At 42.1% G+C, this 17,374-nt stretch overlaps 1 protein-coding gene across 1 annotated transcript in view; it reads left to right on the top strand.

Annotated features, from left to right (window-relative positions):
* Positions 1-16,275, top strand: part of TRIM71 (tripartite motif containing 71) — a gene marked incomplete at its 3' end in the record, with an annotated part of 53,074 nt that extends 36,799 nt beyond the window's left edge. Inside the window, exons 2-4 of the mRNA XM_080610689.1 lie at positions 2,342-2,509; positions 12,668-12,802; positions 14,824-16,275. Coding sequence (XP_080466815.1) covers positions 2,342-2,509; positions 12,668-12,802; positions 14,824-16,275 — 1,755 coding nt within the window. The remainder of the gene's footprint in view (positions 1-2,341; positions 2,510-12,667; positions 12,803-14,823) is intronic.
* Positions 16,276-17,374: the final 1,099 nt, after the last annotated feature.

The raw sequence follows: 17,374 nt of genomic DNA, 5'->3' as shown, positions 1-17,374 counted from the left end.
GAGCACTAGGAATTATGCATTTGTGCTTCCTCTTGTGTGCATTTAAGGTAACTGTTTTGAGTAACAGTGTAGTGATGGAGATCAGTCCATCGCTGTCTACTTTTTTCACCCAAGTTTAACTCTTTTGCTCTCAGATTTAAATCTAGGTTGTTTTCATCATTTTGTTTACTAAGAAACAAATATCAATGGCTCTGTAGTATTTACCCAAGGCTTTCCACTGCTATGTCCTATGTAAGCAGCATATTTCTGAAATGAGATTATGGCTCTTGTCTCTCTTCATTCTAAATTCATGAGTGATGTTTTCCACCACATTGTGGTGAGTGGCAGGAGGCAACTGTGAATAGCTAAGCTTCGCTTTGGTTTGAACAGCTGGATGACTCCTTTACCACTGGATGATGTTACCTCACAGGAGTGCCTGGGTGACAGGGCTGATCTGTGGTGTCTTACAGAGCTGTTGCTTCTGGTATCCTCCAAAATGAAGGGACTGACAATAGATTTAACTTCCTTCTGGACTTCTGTTCATATGGTCACCATTTTCCTTTTAGCTGCTTCTGCTTGATCGAGGCCCCAAATCCCTGTTGTATGTTTTTAAAGTATATCAGATTCATATGACTTAACTTGATACCCTTTCTTGGTTTTCATTCTCTCTTAACTTCTCAGTTGTTTAAGTGGAGTCATTCAGCAACATGTAATAAGCATTCCCTGTAATTTCAACAGCGAAATTACAGAACTGCATGAGCAAGTGAACATTGTATACAGATTTAGACAACCACAGTGTAAAGACAGGAAATCCTCTAGTTGGGGAAGATGATGCATTTGAATAATGAATTTCAGAGCCAAGGAAGCTTTTTACTCACAGAAGATGGAAGATGTTAGACACTGCTTGAACAGAAGCATAACGTAAGTTCGCTCCAGTTTCCGTATAGCAAAACTTGAGTTTTACTAAAGCTTTTCCCCATGTATGCACACTCACATATCCCTTGAGAAATTAAGCCATGTACCACTTCAGCTGTTGTGTTTATAGGAGCTTAACATGCCACTTTCTGCAGCACAGGCAGTCTGAGGGAATCACCTGTCCTAGCCTATCCCTTGCTTTTGAGGGAAAGGGGGATGTTATGCACCATATCACGAACTGTTAGCTGGAATTGGGAGTGGCTGGATGACAGCTGTGAGAAGACAGGCATATCAAACACTTGTCCAAGCTTTGTTCTGCACTTGCTCCTTTCTGTGAGGTAGATTTCAAATAGCTGGTGATGGGAAAAACTGTAGCAGGAAACATTGTTTGCCATTTTGTAGCGGAGTTTTGACTCTTCCGTGGATAATACAGATTTTCTAACATACCACTCTAACTGAAATAGTGTATGTAATGAAGAGCAAGACCTGGTATGTAAAGCTTTCTTGTGTTGAAGTGTTGTACTCCTTGCATCTTTGAAAACAGAACAGCTGGTTTCAGCTTGCCTCTAAGAAAACACACTTCCATGGAAGATGCTATTTCTGTGTGCTGCTTCCCTCTACTGGATGGAATGGGAACAGTTATGGCTGAATGGATCCAGCTTCCTAGGCTAACATCTTGGTGCAAGACTTCCATTGTGGTTTGAATACAGGGGTTTTAAGTGCTTTGTGAATAGAATGGGGGTTTAGTGGTTACCCACAGTTGGCTGTAGCTTTCAAATGCTCTGATAGACATGCTAATGTTCCAGTCTTGCTTTCTAATTCTAGCATCACTGAGTATCACTAGCATAGGAACAGTCATAGAGAAGGGTTTTTTTGCTTTGTTGTTGGGAGTGGCAGGAGGGCTCTTGCCTAATATTATCACTGCCCTGAACAAATAAGATATTTGCATATTTTGAAAACATAAAGGATGGGTTTGGGCATGCATAATTTGTTTTCCCCCTTCTATGGGGTGGTGTGCTGGAGCTACAGTTCTCCAGTGTGTTGGTTGTTAAATGACCCACTTAAGAGAATGTGGTGGTTGTGTATGCAGGAAAAGTCTTCACCTGAAACTTGCTATAGATGATATCTCCAATCTGCAAGTGTTGGCAGATGGCTTCCGCTCCTAAGAGGAGCTGATGTGGACACTCTTCCTAGTATTGTATTGCAAAGAAAACAAAGACACTTCCATCTAACTGTTAGAGAGTATGATTTGGAGATTACTGGGCAGGGTAGCTTTTACTCTGTAGAGAGAGAATTGCAAAGTCTTTGCCTACTGCCTCTGTTTCCTTTTATAGTTGATCTCTTGGCTTTTTTTACACCCTGACTCTGTTTTCTCCTTAATTCTTCATTAGATAGTAATATAGTTCTTTTTTTCTTTATCTTTTTTTTTTTTTTTTCCTCCTTATAGGTACTGCATTTCTACTGTGATACCTGTTCTGTCCCCATATGTCGGGAATGTACCATGGGACGACATGTGGGTCACAGCTTTATCTACCTCCAAGATGCCCTACAGGATTCCAGGACTCTCACCATTCAGCTCCTGGCAGATGCTCAGCAAGGACGACAGGCTATTCAAGTAAGATGCTCCCAACTTGAATACTTTTTCCCCCTCCTTCTTCCCCCCACAGCTTGTCTGTTACAGGGCAAGGTGTCAAGGTAAAAAGCTCTCTGCTTCTGCCGTCAGTCTTCTCACCCCTTCTGTTCTCTCAGATCTCTGACAGAAGTGGCTGTGGAGCTGAAAATAAAGTGCTGTTATGAGTTTTGCATTCCCGCATCATAATCCTGTCATGTAAATCACAATATGAAGCTCTGTACAAACACAGCTGTGTAAAGCATTTTGAAGGAAGTTCTGATCTTGTATAGTAGCGCTAAGTATAGTTTTGTTTTTATGATTGAGACTTTTCAGCTGTCTTTCATGCCTGTACAGCATCTAACACTTTAACTACCTATGGCTCTGGTTCCCTCTTCAGTGTTGCCACCAAATATAAAATACTAATTGGCTGTTGGATTAGTGTGAAACTTCTAATCTGCCTGTGCAGAGGATCTGGAGCTACCTCTGTACAAAGATTACTCTGCACACACACAGATGCATCCTGTAATTGCCTTTTATTGCATTCTACCTCAGCTATGTTTTATAATGCAAAGGATTGGAAGGAAGGTAGCACAGTGCTTCAAACTAAACAAGGAATTTACGTAGGGAACTAACCTGCAGGGATATGCATATAGTTACTTTTGCAGAGTAATACCTCATAGTAACTATTATAATCTTAGCAGTAGTTTTGCCTGTATAAGGAGACTTTTGATGGGGAAAGCTTAGTGGGAAGCTTTATTCCATACTACTGCTTTCTAGTTTTGTTAGTTCAGATGCCCTAGATTCAAGCTGGAAATTCTGAAACTCAGCACTTCAATGTGATTTAACTAAGATTTTTTTATTATTATTTTATTTTATTTTTAGTAAACATTGGTAGAATGCCATGGATAGGAAGTAAACTTGCTTTCTGCATTGGGTTTGCTTTCCTGGTACATACATGATACAAATAAGACAAAACCCAACTCAAACCTGTTGTCCACCCATCACTGTTTGTTTCTAGTATATGAGGAAGTAGCTTGTTCAGTGAAAAAGGGGCAGCTAACTTCTGTCCTTAAGCGTTTGTGCCTGTGGAATGAAATAAGTATTGTGGCAGTCTAGATAGTAAACTGTTGATGTCTCCCTTTAGCTTGTGATGTTTAACTTGTTACATCAGAACAGCAAACACCAAATTTCTGAACCTGGATGGCTAATTTGAAACTCTGCTTAAAACAGAATCCTTCAAACCATAGCTTCCTCTAATATTTGTTTTAAATGGATCATAAGGCTCTTCAGCAGCATCAATACTGAAGCATTTCATGTGTCCCCAGAATGAGCAAGAAGGAAGGGATTATACCTCACTGGTGTTCTGAATTTCTCCAGTTTGTCATAGACAAGGGCTTGTCTGTTAGTAATTAAATTACTGCCTTTGACCTCCAGGGCTCTTAATCATCTAGCCGGTGTGGTTAGATCCTCTAGAAAGGACTATCTCTTGGAGTAGAAACTAGCAGAATATCGAGTACCACTGCTGCTACTATTGCATGAATGCTTTTGTGCCTGCCTGCTTCACACTAGGCTTACTTTATTCTTCCTCTCCAGTTTTCTTCTGGCTTTCATGTTAGAGGCTCCTGCCACTGGGGTGAGCTGCTTAGTATATGACAGTACAGGTAGAAGGAGGGTGGTACTGGTTATACTCATGTAATTCAAACAAGCAGCTCAACTGAACTTAGTCTGCAGTTTTGCCCTGGCCTAGCTACAGCCCATCCAGGTTAAAAGGCTATCTTGGAGGTATTAATAAAGCAGCTTGTGTGAAGATTATGAAAAATGAACCATGCTTAAGAACTAAGTTGTTGTATTAGCTTAGTGAGCTTTTTAATCTGGACCACTGTCTGGAAAAAGGGTGGTGAGTGAGCAGATCGGTGGTAGTCTGTGTGTGCATGTGCAGGAATTAGGAAGACTGTACAGCTGAAGACAGCTACTAAGTAATGACAGCAACTTAGAAGAGCTGTGATGCAGCTCTTCTTAGAAGAGCATAGAATGAAGTTAGAAGAGCATGTGATGCAGTGAAAAGCAGAGGTGTCTGACTGAAAGGCTGATGCAGTGAGCCTGCTGCATAAGGAAGCTTTCCTGGAGCAGAGCTTTCCCTGTTCTTGGGCTGTGAAGCAATATATTTGTCCTAGGGAGGTGACAGCATGTCAGCATAAATTTAAAACAAGCTCTAACTAGCCTCTGAATTAAAAGGAATTTGCTTCAGTGCTTTTCTTAAAGATGGGAAACAGTCAACAGAGAATTAATGCCAGGGCAAGCTGCAATATGAGGAACATGGAGCGCTAAGAGCCTTGAAAGTAATATGGTATAGTAACACTTCTTAGTGGGACTGATTCATACTGCTATATTAGTAACTCTTTTTTTATAGGCTCTGAAATAGCTGTCTTGACATGAGATGTTGAGGCTGGATGAGGAGTAGTTGTGAATAAAGGGGAAAAGGTGGAATTTGAAGGGTGTTGCAGGAGAGAGGAAATCAAGCCATGAGTCAGCTGGCTGGGGAGAGTATCTGGTTAACTGAAGTTGAACTGTTTATTTAAACTCTTCCTGTGGCTTTGGAGGAAAGATTGTTTTTCAAACTAAAAAAAAGGAAAAAAAGGCGAGCTGGGATACTTTTCAGCCTCTTGGTCCATGGAAGTCTGATGTAGCCTGTCACTCCTGAAAGTCCAAACCTCACTTTTCAAAGGAGTTGAAGAGAGAGGCTTGCTTTTTAATCAGTGAAGTTCTGCAGCAATGGAGCACTTCCCCTGCTTCCCTGTGCTATACTGATCCTGGCCTGGATTGTGTGTTTCTAAGCCTGTTCCTAACATAAGAACTTGCACTTGCGTGGCTGGGTGGTGAGCTGATGTAGCTGAAAGGGTAACCTTTCTTTGGGATTACTTTTTGGCTGGGTCAGCGTCCTGGCTGGTTTATTGCAATGCTTTAAGGCTTGTTGATGGTGCCAGGGAATGGAGCAGGAACACCCAACTTTATGGGTTGTAGGACCTCTTTCTTATCTCAGTGGAAAGCTATCCTCCTTGCTGGGGTACTTTCCTAGCCTTTTCAGAGGCTTGAATTGATTTGCAGGATGTGCAAGCCAAAGCTGACATTGGATTAATGGCATGGGGGCAAGCAGGGTTGCTGGCTTTCTATATGGGGAGCTTGCTCTGCTGCCTTGTTTTACCCCATGAAAGTACACACTTAGCTGTCTTCTTTCAGAATTTTTTCCAAGGACTGGGCCACAAACTGAACGTAAATCTCTTATGATGAAAGATAGATGGCTTCTTCAAAATGTCATGTCCTTAAAATACGTCTATACGTGTGTAATTGTATATATGTATGTGTGCATGTAATCTAATGCACTTGCATTAACAGTAAAGCATTGAGTGCTTGTTCCCATTTAGGGTCAATTTCCAGGTGAAGATGTTACAATACAGTTTAATCTGTTCATGTCAGCTGTCTTAAAAGTGGTTTTAGTGGAAAACATTCTTTCCTGGATGGAGCCTATAGCCATTTTCGCTGGGATGCTTGAAAGTGCGGGCTTCCACACTTAATGTGGTGACATTGGTCATGCACAGAACATAGAGGGAGCTGCTCTCATCTAACAGCATGAAAGGTTTAGGAGCTGGTGGTAAGGTGGGTCAGCCATTAAAGCAGTGCTTCTTCTCTCGCAAATATGGGATATTCTAGGAAAGAGGGGTAGGGAGGTACTGCAAGAAACTTGGCCAGCCAGAGGCGAAAGCTGATCCTTGAGCCTCTGCCCTTCAGTGGAAGCTTCCCTGTGAGTTGCCATATGGGTCCGTGCTAAAGGGAGGTCAGTAGTGGAGAAGGATGGCACAGCTGTGCTGCAAGGGATTGTTCTGGCATTGTCACGTTGAGTTAGTTCAGGCACCCTTGTGCCTGGCTTTGAAGTCAGGCTTGCAGGTTTGAGAGTCCAAAACAAACCAAAATTGAGTCCGTGCCTTTCTGGATCCAGGATATGTATCAACAGAGCCTGAATTTCTTTGTACTTCTAGTTACTGTTTTGTGTTGTGTTTGAGTTCTATAGCATAACATATGAACAGCTGGTTATTGGATGGTTTAAAGATAGATTTGACCCTTATCGCTGTCCATACTATTGTTCTGCCTAAAACTGTAGGCAAAAAGTCTGTTCTTACAGTACAGACCAAAGTGACTGTCAACTTTAGACAGGAGTTAACTTCTACCCCCCACATCAAAGTTTCTCTTTAAATTCTCTTCATGTGAGAATTTTTCTTCAAGTGAGTTTAAGTGGTTTACATGTTTGGCCTGAAACCTTTAAATTGGTCCAGTTACTATGGAGTTCTATAGCTGCACCAGTATTACTGCAAAGCCGCTGTACTGCAACTATACTTTGTATGTGATCTTGCAGTTAATTTTTAAGAACATTAGGAAGCTTATATCCAGTTCTTGATGCTGGACAAAGCTGGCTGTTATGTTCTGGTTGCTTTATCCTGCTCTGAAACAGTGATAAGTAGTTTGAAAAGTTCTGGGAAACAAGCCTTCTGTAACACTTCGTTACCATAAGGAGCTAAAAATAAACTAGTTAGGGATGGAGTACCTTCCATCTGGTGGAAGAGGGCTAACTTGAGAGGTATGGAAAGGTTTCCTTAAGCTTTTTGTATTTAGTGTGCTCTTAAAAGCTAGAGAGGGGTTTGTCAGAGAATATGCATCTCTAAGGTTTTTTCCTCTGAGAATTAACTTCCTCTTAAATTCCTGTAAGTGTAAATTCTCCATAGTGAGGTAGGCAGGTATGCATTTACAGTTCTTTAGCCGTTACCTGCGGTCCATTCACCCTGGAAATACTGAAGGATTCATCTGCAGAAAACAAATTTCGCTTTCAAGTTTGAATTTTCTCTTCAGACACTTGAACCTTCATTAGAAAACTTGAGATTAGCAAACTTGAATATTATAATTAATGCCTGAAAAATGATGCCGCATTCCCCAATGTTTAGATGAATGGAATTAAGAATCTTAAAGACGTTTTTAACAAAGCTGGCATTGATGAGTTGCAATACAGTTCCCATAAGCAGCCTTTACATATCTCGTGGTATTGCCACAGTGGCATGTTGTTGCTGCAATTTGTTCAAATGGATAACTTGCTGAACTGAATTGGTGTAATCATGGCTCAACATCTGGATTAACAGGCTCTGTTAAGTAGCTGTGTGGACATAACTGGACATACTGATTTAGTTTGGGTATTGGAGTGTGGAAGCCCTGCAGTGAGGGCATCAGAACCTTCATGATAGCTCTGTAGTTTGTAGTCTGTCAGAACACATGCTTTGTAATGTTTTTCTTTCTCCTGGATTGTTAATGTGCTCCCAGTCATAATTTTTCATTTAAAAAAGCAGCACTAGTGAAAATATGGAGTAGTGATATTTCTAGAACACCACATTTAAATATTACAATATTTAAGATTAATATTACAATCTTAAGATTACATTGTAAAAAGCTTTTTTGTTAACTTGAGGCTCCAGTTCCTAATGACCAATTGAAGATGGGAGATGTGAAAAATGGCTGAAACCTGCCATTGTACAAAATGGCAAATCCCAATTTGGGCTGTTCTGTAGTCAGCCCAGATATCCATAAGTGCAGCCATGTTCCATGATACTGCTTAGCTGCTACTGGCGCTTGCAGATGGCTTCTTCATAATTTAGTGTTGTAGCATCAGTTGCCATGTCAGAGCCGCTGGAGCAGCAAGCTCATGACTAGTTTTTCTCCTAGGAGTGTTTGGTTTAGCATGTTGTGTGTAGGCACTGAGTGCCAGTGACCCTTTACGTAGGGGTATGTTTATGCAGGGCTAGGTCTAATAAGATGTAAAATACTGTATGAATTACAGGAATAGTCTCCTTGAGGTGTTAACAAATGTGTTTGTACAAAATGTCCAGAGAATAAGAAGTTAGACATGCACATTTAATAACCCTCATTGAATGCTTTGAAATATGAAAGCACAGTTAATACCAAATGCCTCTGTCCTCTTCTGCTAAAGTGTGTGTTCTGAATGTTATTTGTTGCTATTTGGGTAGGTTTATAGAGAAGAGCAGGACATTCAGAAATGTGCTGGTTGCAGCTGCTAGTGATGGATGTCTGTGTTGCTTTCCTGCATGGAAAACATGCTTTTCTGCCCCCTGGGAAGCTCTAGATGCAAGGTTTCCATTTGTTGTGGCCCTCTGGAACATGCCACCTGCACAAACACTGTTACTTAAAGTTTATTCTGAGGAATTGGAAGTACTGGTTTCAACCCTAAACTTTACAAAATATGTTGCAAAGTCCTTTGTTTTTTAACGCAAGATACTGGTGACATCACTAGTAAAATGGGATGTGGGCCCCTGAGAAGTTGCAAGTGAAATGGGTATGGCTGCAAAAGTTGACTTACTGTAATTGGCCAACATCAAGAAGCAATAGTTGTTGTCTACCTCAAATTCAGTAGCCCAATTCTTCACTAAACACAGGCCTTGTCTTCTGTTTCCCAAACGTGTGAACTTGCTTATCTCATTCACTAGCACTGGAATAATGATGACCTAGCATGAGGAGAGTGTATTGTAAAAGCTGCTTTTCTTTAAAAAGAGACAAGTGCTGCACAGGAAATGCCTGCAGAACAGCTGGAGAGAGTTATCATGATGAAGCTGTGATATCTTACAGCAATCAAAGAGAACAAGGGATTTCCATGTAAAGAAGGCTCCCTAAAGTTGTACTGAAAATTCTTGTCTTTTGCTTTTGCCTACTGCTGTGCCCCCCATCATACCACTGCCTGCTGCTATGCCTTCAATGCTGGTCAGCCTTCCTAGGCTGTTCTAGCCTGTTTTAGAAGAGTGCAGGATCATGTGAATTTTGCCAAAGCTTTACCAATATCCTGAACAATATTAGAGCCTTAGTGTTTTGGGCATCTTTCACTGATCTAAGCTGTTCAGTCTCAGACAAGTAAAAATAAATTGAGATGATGGTGGGAGTTGTTGGTAGACAACCTCATGTTATTAAGTATAGTGACTTGCCCTACTGTAACTGGTTCCTATGGCTGAAAGATCATGACATCCACAGGGAATTAATACCTCTCCTGCTGTGGAATTCCTGAAAGGCGGACTCTGATTTTAATGAAGAACTGAGATTGCTTTTAGCTATCTAATGCTCAGTGCTGTATAAAAAGCTCAAATAAGCAAATAAAGACCTTCCTGCTTTCACAGACATGCTTGCTAGAATTGGAATATGAGTGGGTAGCATGGTTCTCTTCACTTCTACCTATTTCTCTTTGCAAGAGGAGGAAGGTGTTTTGCTGTAGTTAACAAGAATCCAGGTCTGTACTGGAAGAAATACATACCTTTTCCCTGCAGTAAGAGCTGGTTCTGTATCTGAATGGCAAAGCAGAGATGCTAAAGGTGCAGTACTCCTACATGTGGACTCTTCCAGCTAGAACTGAGACTTCCTGGCTTTTATGAAGCCTTAATCTGTGGCCAGCTGTGACTTCATGTCTGCTTTGCTAATTGTTTTAATGAGATTTTTCACTTTCTGTCAACTTGAAGCATTGAGTCAAATTTGTCTGCCAGAAGCTTTGTGTGAAGGCAGGTCAGGTCTGCCTCCAGTGGGACGTGGGATATTTAGGCTGACCATGAGTTTGAAGACATTCTGTGTTAAAAATGTAGTGACCTGTGAGTTGCACAAAGGAGGAACAGCTAAAAGGCATGCTCTTTTTACTGAGCCCTGTGCTGCAGAGGGGCTCTCAAGTAGCACTCGTATTTTCCTCTGCCAGTTTGCAAGAGAATTCTTTGGCTTTAAGATCAGAAACTTTGCCTTGCCTTATTTTTCTCAGGGTTGTCTTTATCTTGTCTCCAGATGCTAGTCACCTGACCCAGATAGTCTTCCTTTTCCTTTTAGTTCTTTATTCCTACATGACCTGGAAGAATGCATTTAACTTAAATTAGTTTAAAATACCTGGAATGAAAATGTCTAAGTAACAGGCCACTTCAGGATTTAAGTTTTAGCATTCTCATTGTTTGCATAATCTAGATGCTCTTGAACTTGTCAGATCAGACTTTGAAAATACCATGAAAGATAACAAAAATCCCATCTGACTTTCTAGATGAAGCTGGATCACATTGAGTAGCTCATAGATTGTTGCATCAGCTTTAATACATACTCATACACTGAATTAAACTGAGGATATTTTACAGCCTTTAAATTACTTTTGCCAACTTCATCAAGCCTGCATTTATAAAGATCGGAGATGCTTTCTGCAAGAGTATTCTCTGGTCTACCTAGCCTGAAACAGCTCCTGTTGTAAAGTGGTTCCTTGTATGAGAGTGAGGGAAAGGTGGTGTAAAGTCTATCTAAAATGCTGTATTTAAAAACTAATACCTAAGCTTATTTCCGTGGCTCTTTCTGTAATGTTTTGTGAAACTGGGAACAGTTTGGAAAGGGTTTTTGCAAGGAAACGATTTTTCCTATGAGGGGAGAAATGAGACTTGTTCCTTCCAGATGCATTCTGTGTATTTGCAGAATACTACTACGGAATGTGTTTAAAATACTAATATTACAGAGCTATATTGAAAGGAATTTGGTCTCTGTCCAAGGTGTGTGTCCTGGGTTCAGCAGTAGCAGTCACTTTTCTCCTTCTTAGTAGCTGGTGCAGTGCTGTGGTTTTGACTTTCAGCGTGGAAACAGCGCTAATAACAGCAATGTTTTTAGTTGCTGCTCGGTAATGTTCAGTCTGACCAAGGACATTGTGAGTCTCATGCTCTGCCAGGGAGGAGAGGAAGCCGGGAGGAAGCAGGGACAGGACACCTGACCCAAACTAGCCAAAGAGGTATTCCATACCACAGCACGTCGTGTAAACTGCAGGCAGTTACCCGGAAGGGCTAGGTCACTGCTCGGGTCAGGCTGGGTATTGGTCAGCAGGTGGTGAGCGGTTGTATTCTTTTCCCTTGTTATTTCCCTTATCATTATTATTATTGGTGGTAGCAGCAGTGATTTGTGTTATACCTTAGTTACTGGACTGTTCTTATCTCAAGAGTTACATTCTTTTGATTCTCCTCCCCATCCCTCTGGGAGTGAGGGGAGGAAGGGTGGGCAGTGATCTAACGGCTGCGTGGTTCTGAGTTCCCGGGTGGGCTTAAACTACAACAGTGTGAAAAACTGAGTGCTGTTTAATGAGAGGCATCTAATCTTTGGGGTTTTTTTTCTTTTGAAATTTATTCACTTCACATTCTTCTTGGGGTATTTTTGTGCAGCTCAGATGCATGGAGAACACAGTCACTTTTCTACAGTGTCATTTCTTAGTAGAAGCAGAACCATCACACAGCAATGGTCTGAATCATTTTGAGGGACAAAACAAACTGGGTTCTCTATGTGGGAAACCAGGAGTATAAATTTCTGTATAAGTCTCCTGTTTGAGTTTATACTAGCTGCTTGCTGGAATTGCACAGGGAGTTTAGTCCTGTGGTGTTGGTGCATGGTACAATGAAGGTGTAAACTCCATATAATAGAATCATAGAATAGTTAGGATTGGAAAGGACCATAAGATCATCAAGTTCCAACCCCCCTGCTATGGACAGGGACGCCTCACACTAAACCATGCCACCCAAGGCTCTGTCCATCCTGGCCTTGAACACCGCCAGGGAGGGAGCATTCACAGCTTCCTTGGGCAACCCATTCCAGTGCCTCACCACCCTCACAGTAAAGAATTTCTTCCTTAGATCCAATCTAAACTTCCCCTGTTTAAGTTTTAACCCATTACCCCTTGTCCTATCACTACAGTCCCTGATGAACAGTCCCTCCCCAGCATCCTTGTAGGCCCCCTTCAGATACTGGAAGGCTGCTATGAGGTCTCCACGCAGCCTTCTCTTCTCCAGGCTGAACAGCCCCAACTTTCTCAGCCTCTCTTCATACGGCTGTATGTATAGCTGTATTAATTGCTTGTTTTCAAGCTCTGATGTATGAAATAGGTTAAGGCCTGGTAAAAAAACAAGAGTTGTCACTTCATGCCTTCACTGAAGGACAGTGAAATGTAAACAGTAGTCTGTCTTCTGATGCATTTCTAATTGGTTTTCTTGAGCCCTAACTGTTTTTGTTTGTTTTTTTGTTTTGTTTCGGTTTGGGTTTTTTTGTTTGTTTGTTTTTTGTTTCCTCTCCCAGCTGAGTATTGAACAGGCCCAGGCTGTGGCAGAGCAGGTTGAGATGAAAGCGAAGGTGGTACAGTCTGAAGTCAAAGTAGTGACTACTAGACATAAGAAGGCCTTGGAAGAGCGAGAGTGTGAACTGCTCTGGAAGGTAGGCACCTTGCATTTGTTATGTGAACTGCTGACATGTACCTTCTCAAAACTGAAAGCATATTTTTTAACTAGTGCATGGGTAGATACCTCCAAAGGAACAGTGAATTGAAACACTGTGGTTTACTGTAAGTTCATTTTATTGTAGGTAGGATGATGGATTCTGGTCCTGGTTGGTTTTGTGCTGTAGATATTTCTAATCTGAGAAACCGGCTGTGTAAGGACTGCTGTATGCTCAGTCTGGCACTCCCTCTGCCTCATATCTTGGTACTGTCCCAAGAGAGAAGACATCACCTTTAAACACATTCTTTAAAGAGAGTGTCTTTAAAACCTCTTTAATACATTGCTGTAGAACTAGTATATGGGTTGTCTTACATGATCCACTTCTCATAAACAAAGGAAAGGAGTAAAACTCTATATGCTGTGTCCTTTTTAGAAAGACTGATAGAAATTCTGCAAGACTTCCATTGTTCCCACACCTAAAAAACAACTCTCAGAGCAGTGACCCTCTCCAGCCAGGAGTGCTTTGTTATAGGTGCCAGTGGCAAGATAAAAACTGTACTTTATATAGTTACTGTTCTTCTAATGCTGCTTTTTCTGAGGTACTTAGATTGAGGGACATGAGTTCGCTTTCCAGTGTTAGCCTTCCCCAAGAATCTTGGCAGCTATCTCTTGAGGTATTCCTAATAAAAAAGAAGTAAGAGCTGCCCCTGTGCAATTTGTATCTTGAGAGGCTGCATAAATCCACTTTAGTGGAATGTCTGCACTGAGAGCAAGTTCTCTTCAGTTTATATAAAACAGTAAGAAGGAAACTTGGCTGTGGTGATAAATCATTCTGGCAAAAACAGCTGAGTATATTAAGCCTTCATGTGAAGCATGTTAGTGAATAATTTTGGGTACCAAAGATGATGTCAGATTAAGTTGTGATTTAAGATTAAGTAATCTCTTTTGGAAATGTGTTGGAGGAAGCATTTGACTTCCTTTTTATTTTATGTTCTCATGCATGCCTCAGCTCTAAGTGAAATAGCATGTTTGTACATCTGTTATCTAGTCAGTGTATAACCAAGCAGTCATCAGACAGTGAGCTGTCCCTCATTAAAACACATTTCTGGTATTGTTCTGTAGCCAAGCAGGTGTTCAGACATAAGGAGAAGTATTTTTGTAACAATAAAGCAATTGCATATTTGGTTAGTTTTACACAGCAGGTGTCTTTGCCCCAGATGGTCTAAAGTGGTTTATCACAAGTAAAGATATACACAGACCTATATAAAATAGTTACAAGCAAACCATTTTTGGTTCAGCTTCAGACCTCAAAGTGGGGACTGGCAGTGGTCTTCTGTCATTTGAAATGACATTATAAAGTGTCCTGTTATAAAGCACTAGCTCAGCATAACTGCCACAATTTGCAGTAAAATACTAAACTGATTGGACCCTACAAATCCCTGGAGATATGTCTGGTATTTTCCAGTCACATGAAAACAGTCCTGACAGGTAGGAGAATGGCAAGAGCCCCTATGCATTAGCTGATGCTGACTCCTATCCTTAGCTTTATGTGACAGCAGCCTACCTTCTGAAATTGGCCTCAGTTCTGGTTAGAGAAGTCTCAGCCTCTGCTCTTCCTTGAGAGCCTGCCTGTCCTCCCCGGAGTCTAAGTAAGACATACCTTTGGATGATCTGTCAAGCACCTTGCGATTAGAATAGCATTTGGGGAATCAAAACACCGTTAGTATGCAGGTGACTTCCTTTCAAATGGCACTCCAGCAGATCTGCAGAGTAGGAATGCATGATGTGGGCTGGAGGGTGGGAGAGATTAATCCTGAATTTGGATAAATAATACCTTTCCCTTATTTCTGCTTGTCTGTAGCATGGCTTTTAGAGGCCTATCCTGCAGTTGTGTGCCAAGACACTGAAACAACTGCGCAACCAGTTTTTATGTCGAAGGCTGACATTATGGAATGTTTGCATTATGGGTTGTTTTTCCTGGTGTAAATGTGCTTTTCTCTCCCTCCTTGTCCCCGTAAGGTGGAAAAGATTCGTCAAGTCAAGGCTAAGTCACTCTACTTGCAAGTTGAGAAGTTACGTCAGAACCTAAATAAGCTGGACAACACCATTAGTGCTGTTCAGCAGGTCCTGGAGGAAGGTCGTACCATGGATATTCTCCTGGCTCGGGACCGCATGCTGGCTCAGGTACAGGAACTGAAGAATGTGAGAGGTCTTCTCCAGCCACAGGAAGATGACAGGATCATGTTCACTCCCCCTGACCAGGCATTGTATATGGCCATTAAATCAATGGGATTTGTGAGCAGCGGGGCTTTTGCTCCTCTGACCAAAGCCACTGGGGAAGGCCTCAAGCGTGCGCTGCAGGGCAAAGTGGCCTCTTTCACAGTGATAGGCTATGACCACGATGGTGAGCCTCGCCTCTCGGGAGGTGACATGATCTCTGTGGTGGTGATGAGCCCAGATGGAAACCTTTTTGGGGCAGATGTCAGTGACCAGCAGAATGGAACATACCTAGTCAGCTACCGTCCACAGCTGGAGGGGGAGCACCTGGTGTCTGTGATGATGTGCAACCAACACATTGAGAACAGCCCTTTCAAAGTCATGGTGAAATCCGGGCGCAGCTACATCGGCATTGGGCTGCCAGGGCTCTCCTTTGGCAGTGAGGGAGACAGTGATGGCAAGCTCTGCCGCCCCTGGGGGGTTAGTGTAGACAAAGAAGGCTACATCATTGTTGCTGACCGCAGTAATAACCGCGTCCAAGTGTTCAAACCATGCGGGACCTTCCACCACAAGTTTGGCACACTGGGCTCCCGGCCAGGCCAGTTCGATCGCCCTGCCGGTGTGGCCTGCGACATCTCGCGTCGCATCATTGTAGCTGACAAGGACAATCATCGCATCCAAATCTTCACGTTCGAGGGGCAGTTCATTCTGAAGTTTGGGGAAAAAGGAACAAAGAATGGGCAATTCAATTACCCATGGGATGTGGCTGTCAATGCAGAGGGCAAGATCCTGGTCTCTGATACAAGGAACCATCGTGTTCAGCTGTTTGGGCCGGATGGTGTGTTTCTTAACAAGTATGGCTTTGAAGGGGCACTCTGGAAGCACTTTGATTCCCCCAGAGGTGTGACTTTCAATCACGAGGGCCACTTGGTAGTAACGGACTTCAACAACCATCGCCTTCTGGTCATCCATCCGGATTGCCAGTCAGCACGCTTCCTGGGCTCGGAGGGCACTGGGAATGGCCAGTTTCTGCGCCCACAGGGAGTGGCGGTGGATCAAGAGGGGCGCATCATCGTGGCTGACTCCAGGAACCACCGGGTGCAGATATTCGAGTCAAATGGCAGCTTTTTATGCAAGTTTGGCACTCAGGGAAGTGGCTTCGGTCAGATGGACCGTCCTTCAGGTATAGCTGTCACCCCTGATGGCATGATTGTTGTGGTCGATTTTGGAAACAATCGAATTCTCATCTTCTAATCGGTGTTTGAATTAGGAAGAAACTGTCTCAGGGAAATTCTTCTAAGAGAAAATGAAAAGAAGTACAATGTTAATTCAAACCTACCTCATCTTTAATTTTTTTTACAGATGAATGTACTTATCTTTTGTGCAGGGAGTGAGCCTGTAAAGTTTAAATTCTATCTACCTCATTGTCCTCCCTTCCCTCCCTGGTTTCTTGCCGTCGTCCCCATCCCCACACACTCACAGTTCAGAACGTTTTACCTCTTTTTTTCAACCCCCAATGGGGTTTCATGCACAAACAAGTGTTGCTGTGCACATTAGGTGGTTTGTGTGGCGAGTTCTGTAGACAAAGCCAAAAAAGGCTCTATGTGACTTTTTTAATGTAGTAGGTGTTTGTAGAGAATTTGTGTTCTTGACCATACTGCAGTTCGGTGGGGGGGGATTTGAGAGGGGGGACTTTCGGTTTTTTTGATTGCTGCTGCAGCAGAGAACTTTATCCTGTTCTCCTTTTTATACCTCAGTGTGTTTGATTTATTGGTGAGCACAGATCTTGCTCCCAGATGACTTGGAACATTTTGTGACAGTGAGTGGGATTCACTTGCTGTGAAGAGCAAGTTTGTATTATTATTGGTTTTTGGCATTTCTGTGTATTTTTTTCTGAAACACAGTAATCCAACAGCACAAATTGAAGCTGATGAAAATGCACAAAAACTCTTTAAGTTTAAACCAAATTGTTCATTTTAGTGGTTTGGTGTGGTTGTTATAAAGCTTAGGAGAAAAGCAAGGCTTCCTTTAATGTACCCAGTCAGAGACTATTTCTTTTTTTAACCCTTTTTACCTGAAAGCTTAAGTGAGTTTAAAAGTTGCTGTTTATTTTATCATTGCACCTAATCTGGGTGACAGAAGAGGATACAAGGAGCATTGAAGCAGGGAAAATCAAACCCTTTTGATTTAATTTCTTGTTAAATGACTAGCTTTATTCCCTCCCTCCCCCCCCCCCCCGCCCCAAAAGACTTTAAGAGAATAACGTTTGGATTTGCTAGAACAGAAGTGGTACCTTTTTCCAAAAGTAAGAAATAAGCATAGCTTTGGAGATTCAGGGTGTGTTTTGGAGAAG

The sequence above is a fragment of the Psittacula echo genome (genome assembly GCF_963264785.1).
Source record: "Psittacula echo genome assembly, chromosome: 2".
Lineage (NCBI taxonomy): Eukaryota > Metazoa > Chordata > Aves > Psittaciformes > Psittacidae > Psittacula > Psittacula echo.
The sequence above is the reverse complement of the archived record's forward strand: the minus strand, read 5'-3'. Positions and strand labels throughout refer to the sequence as shown.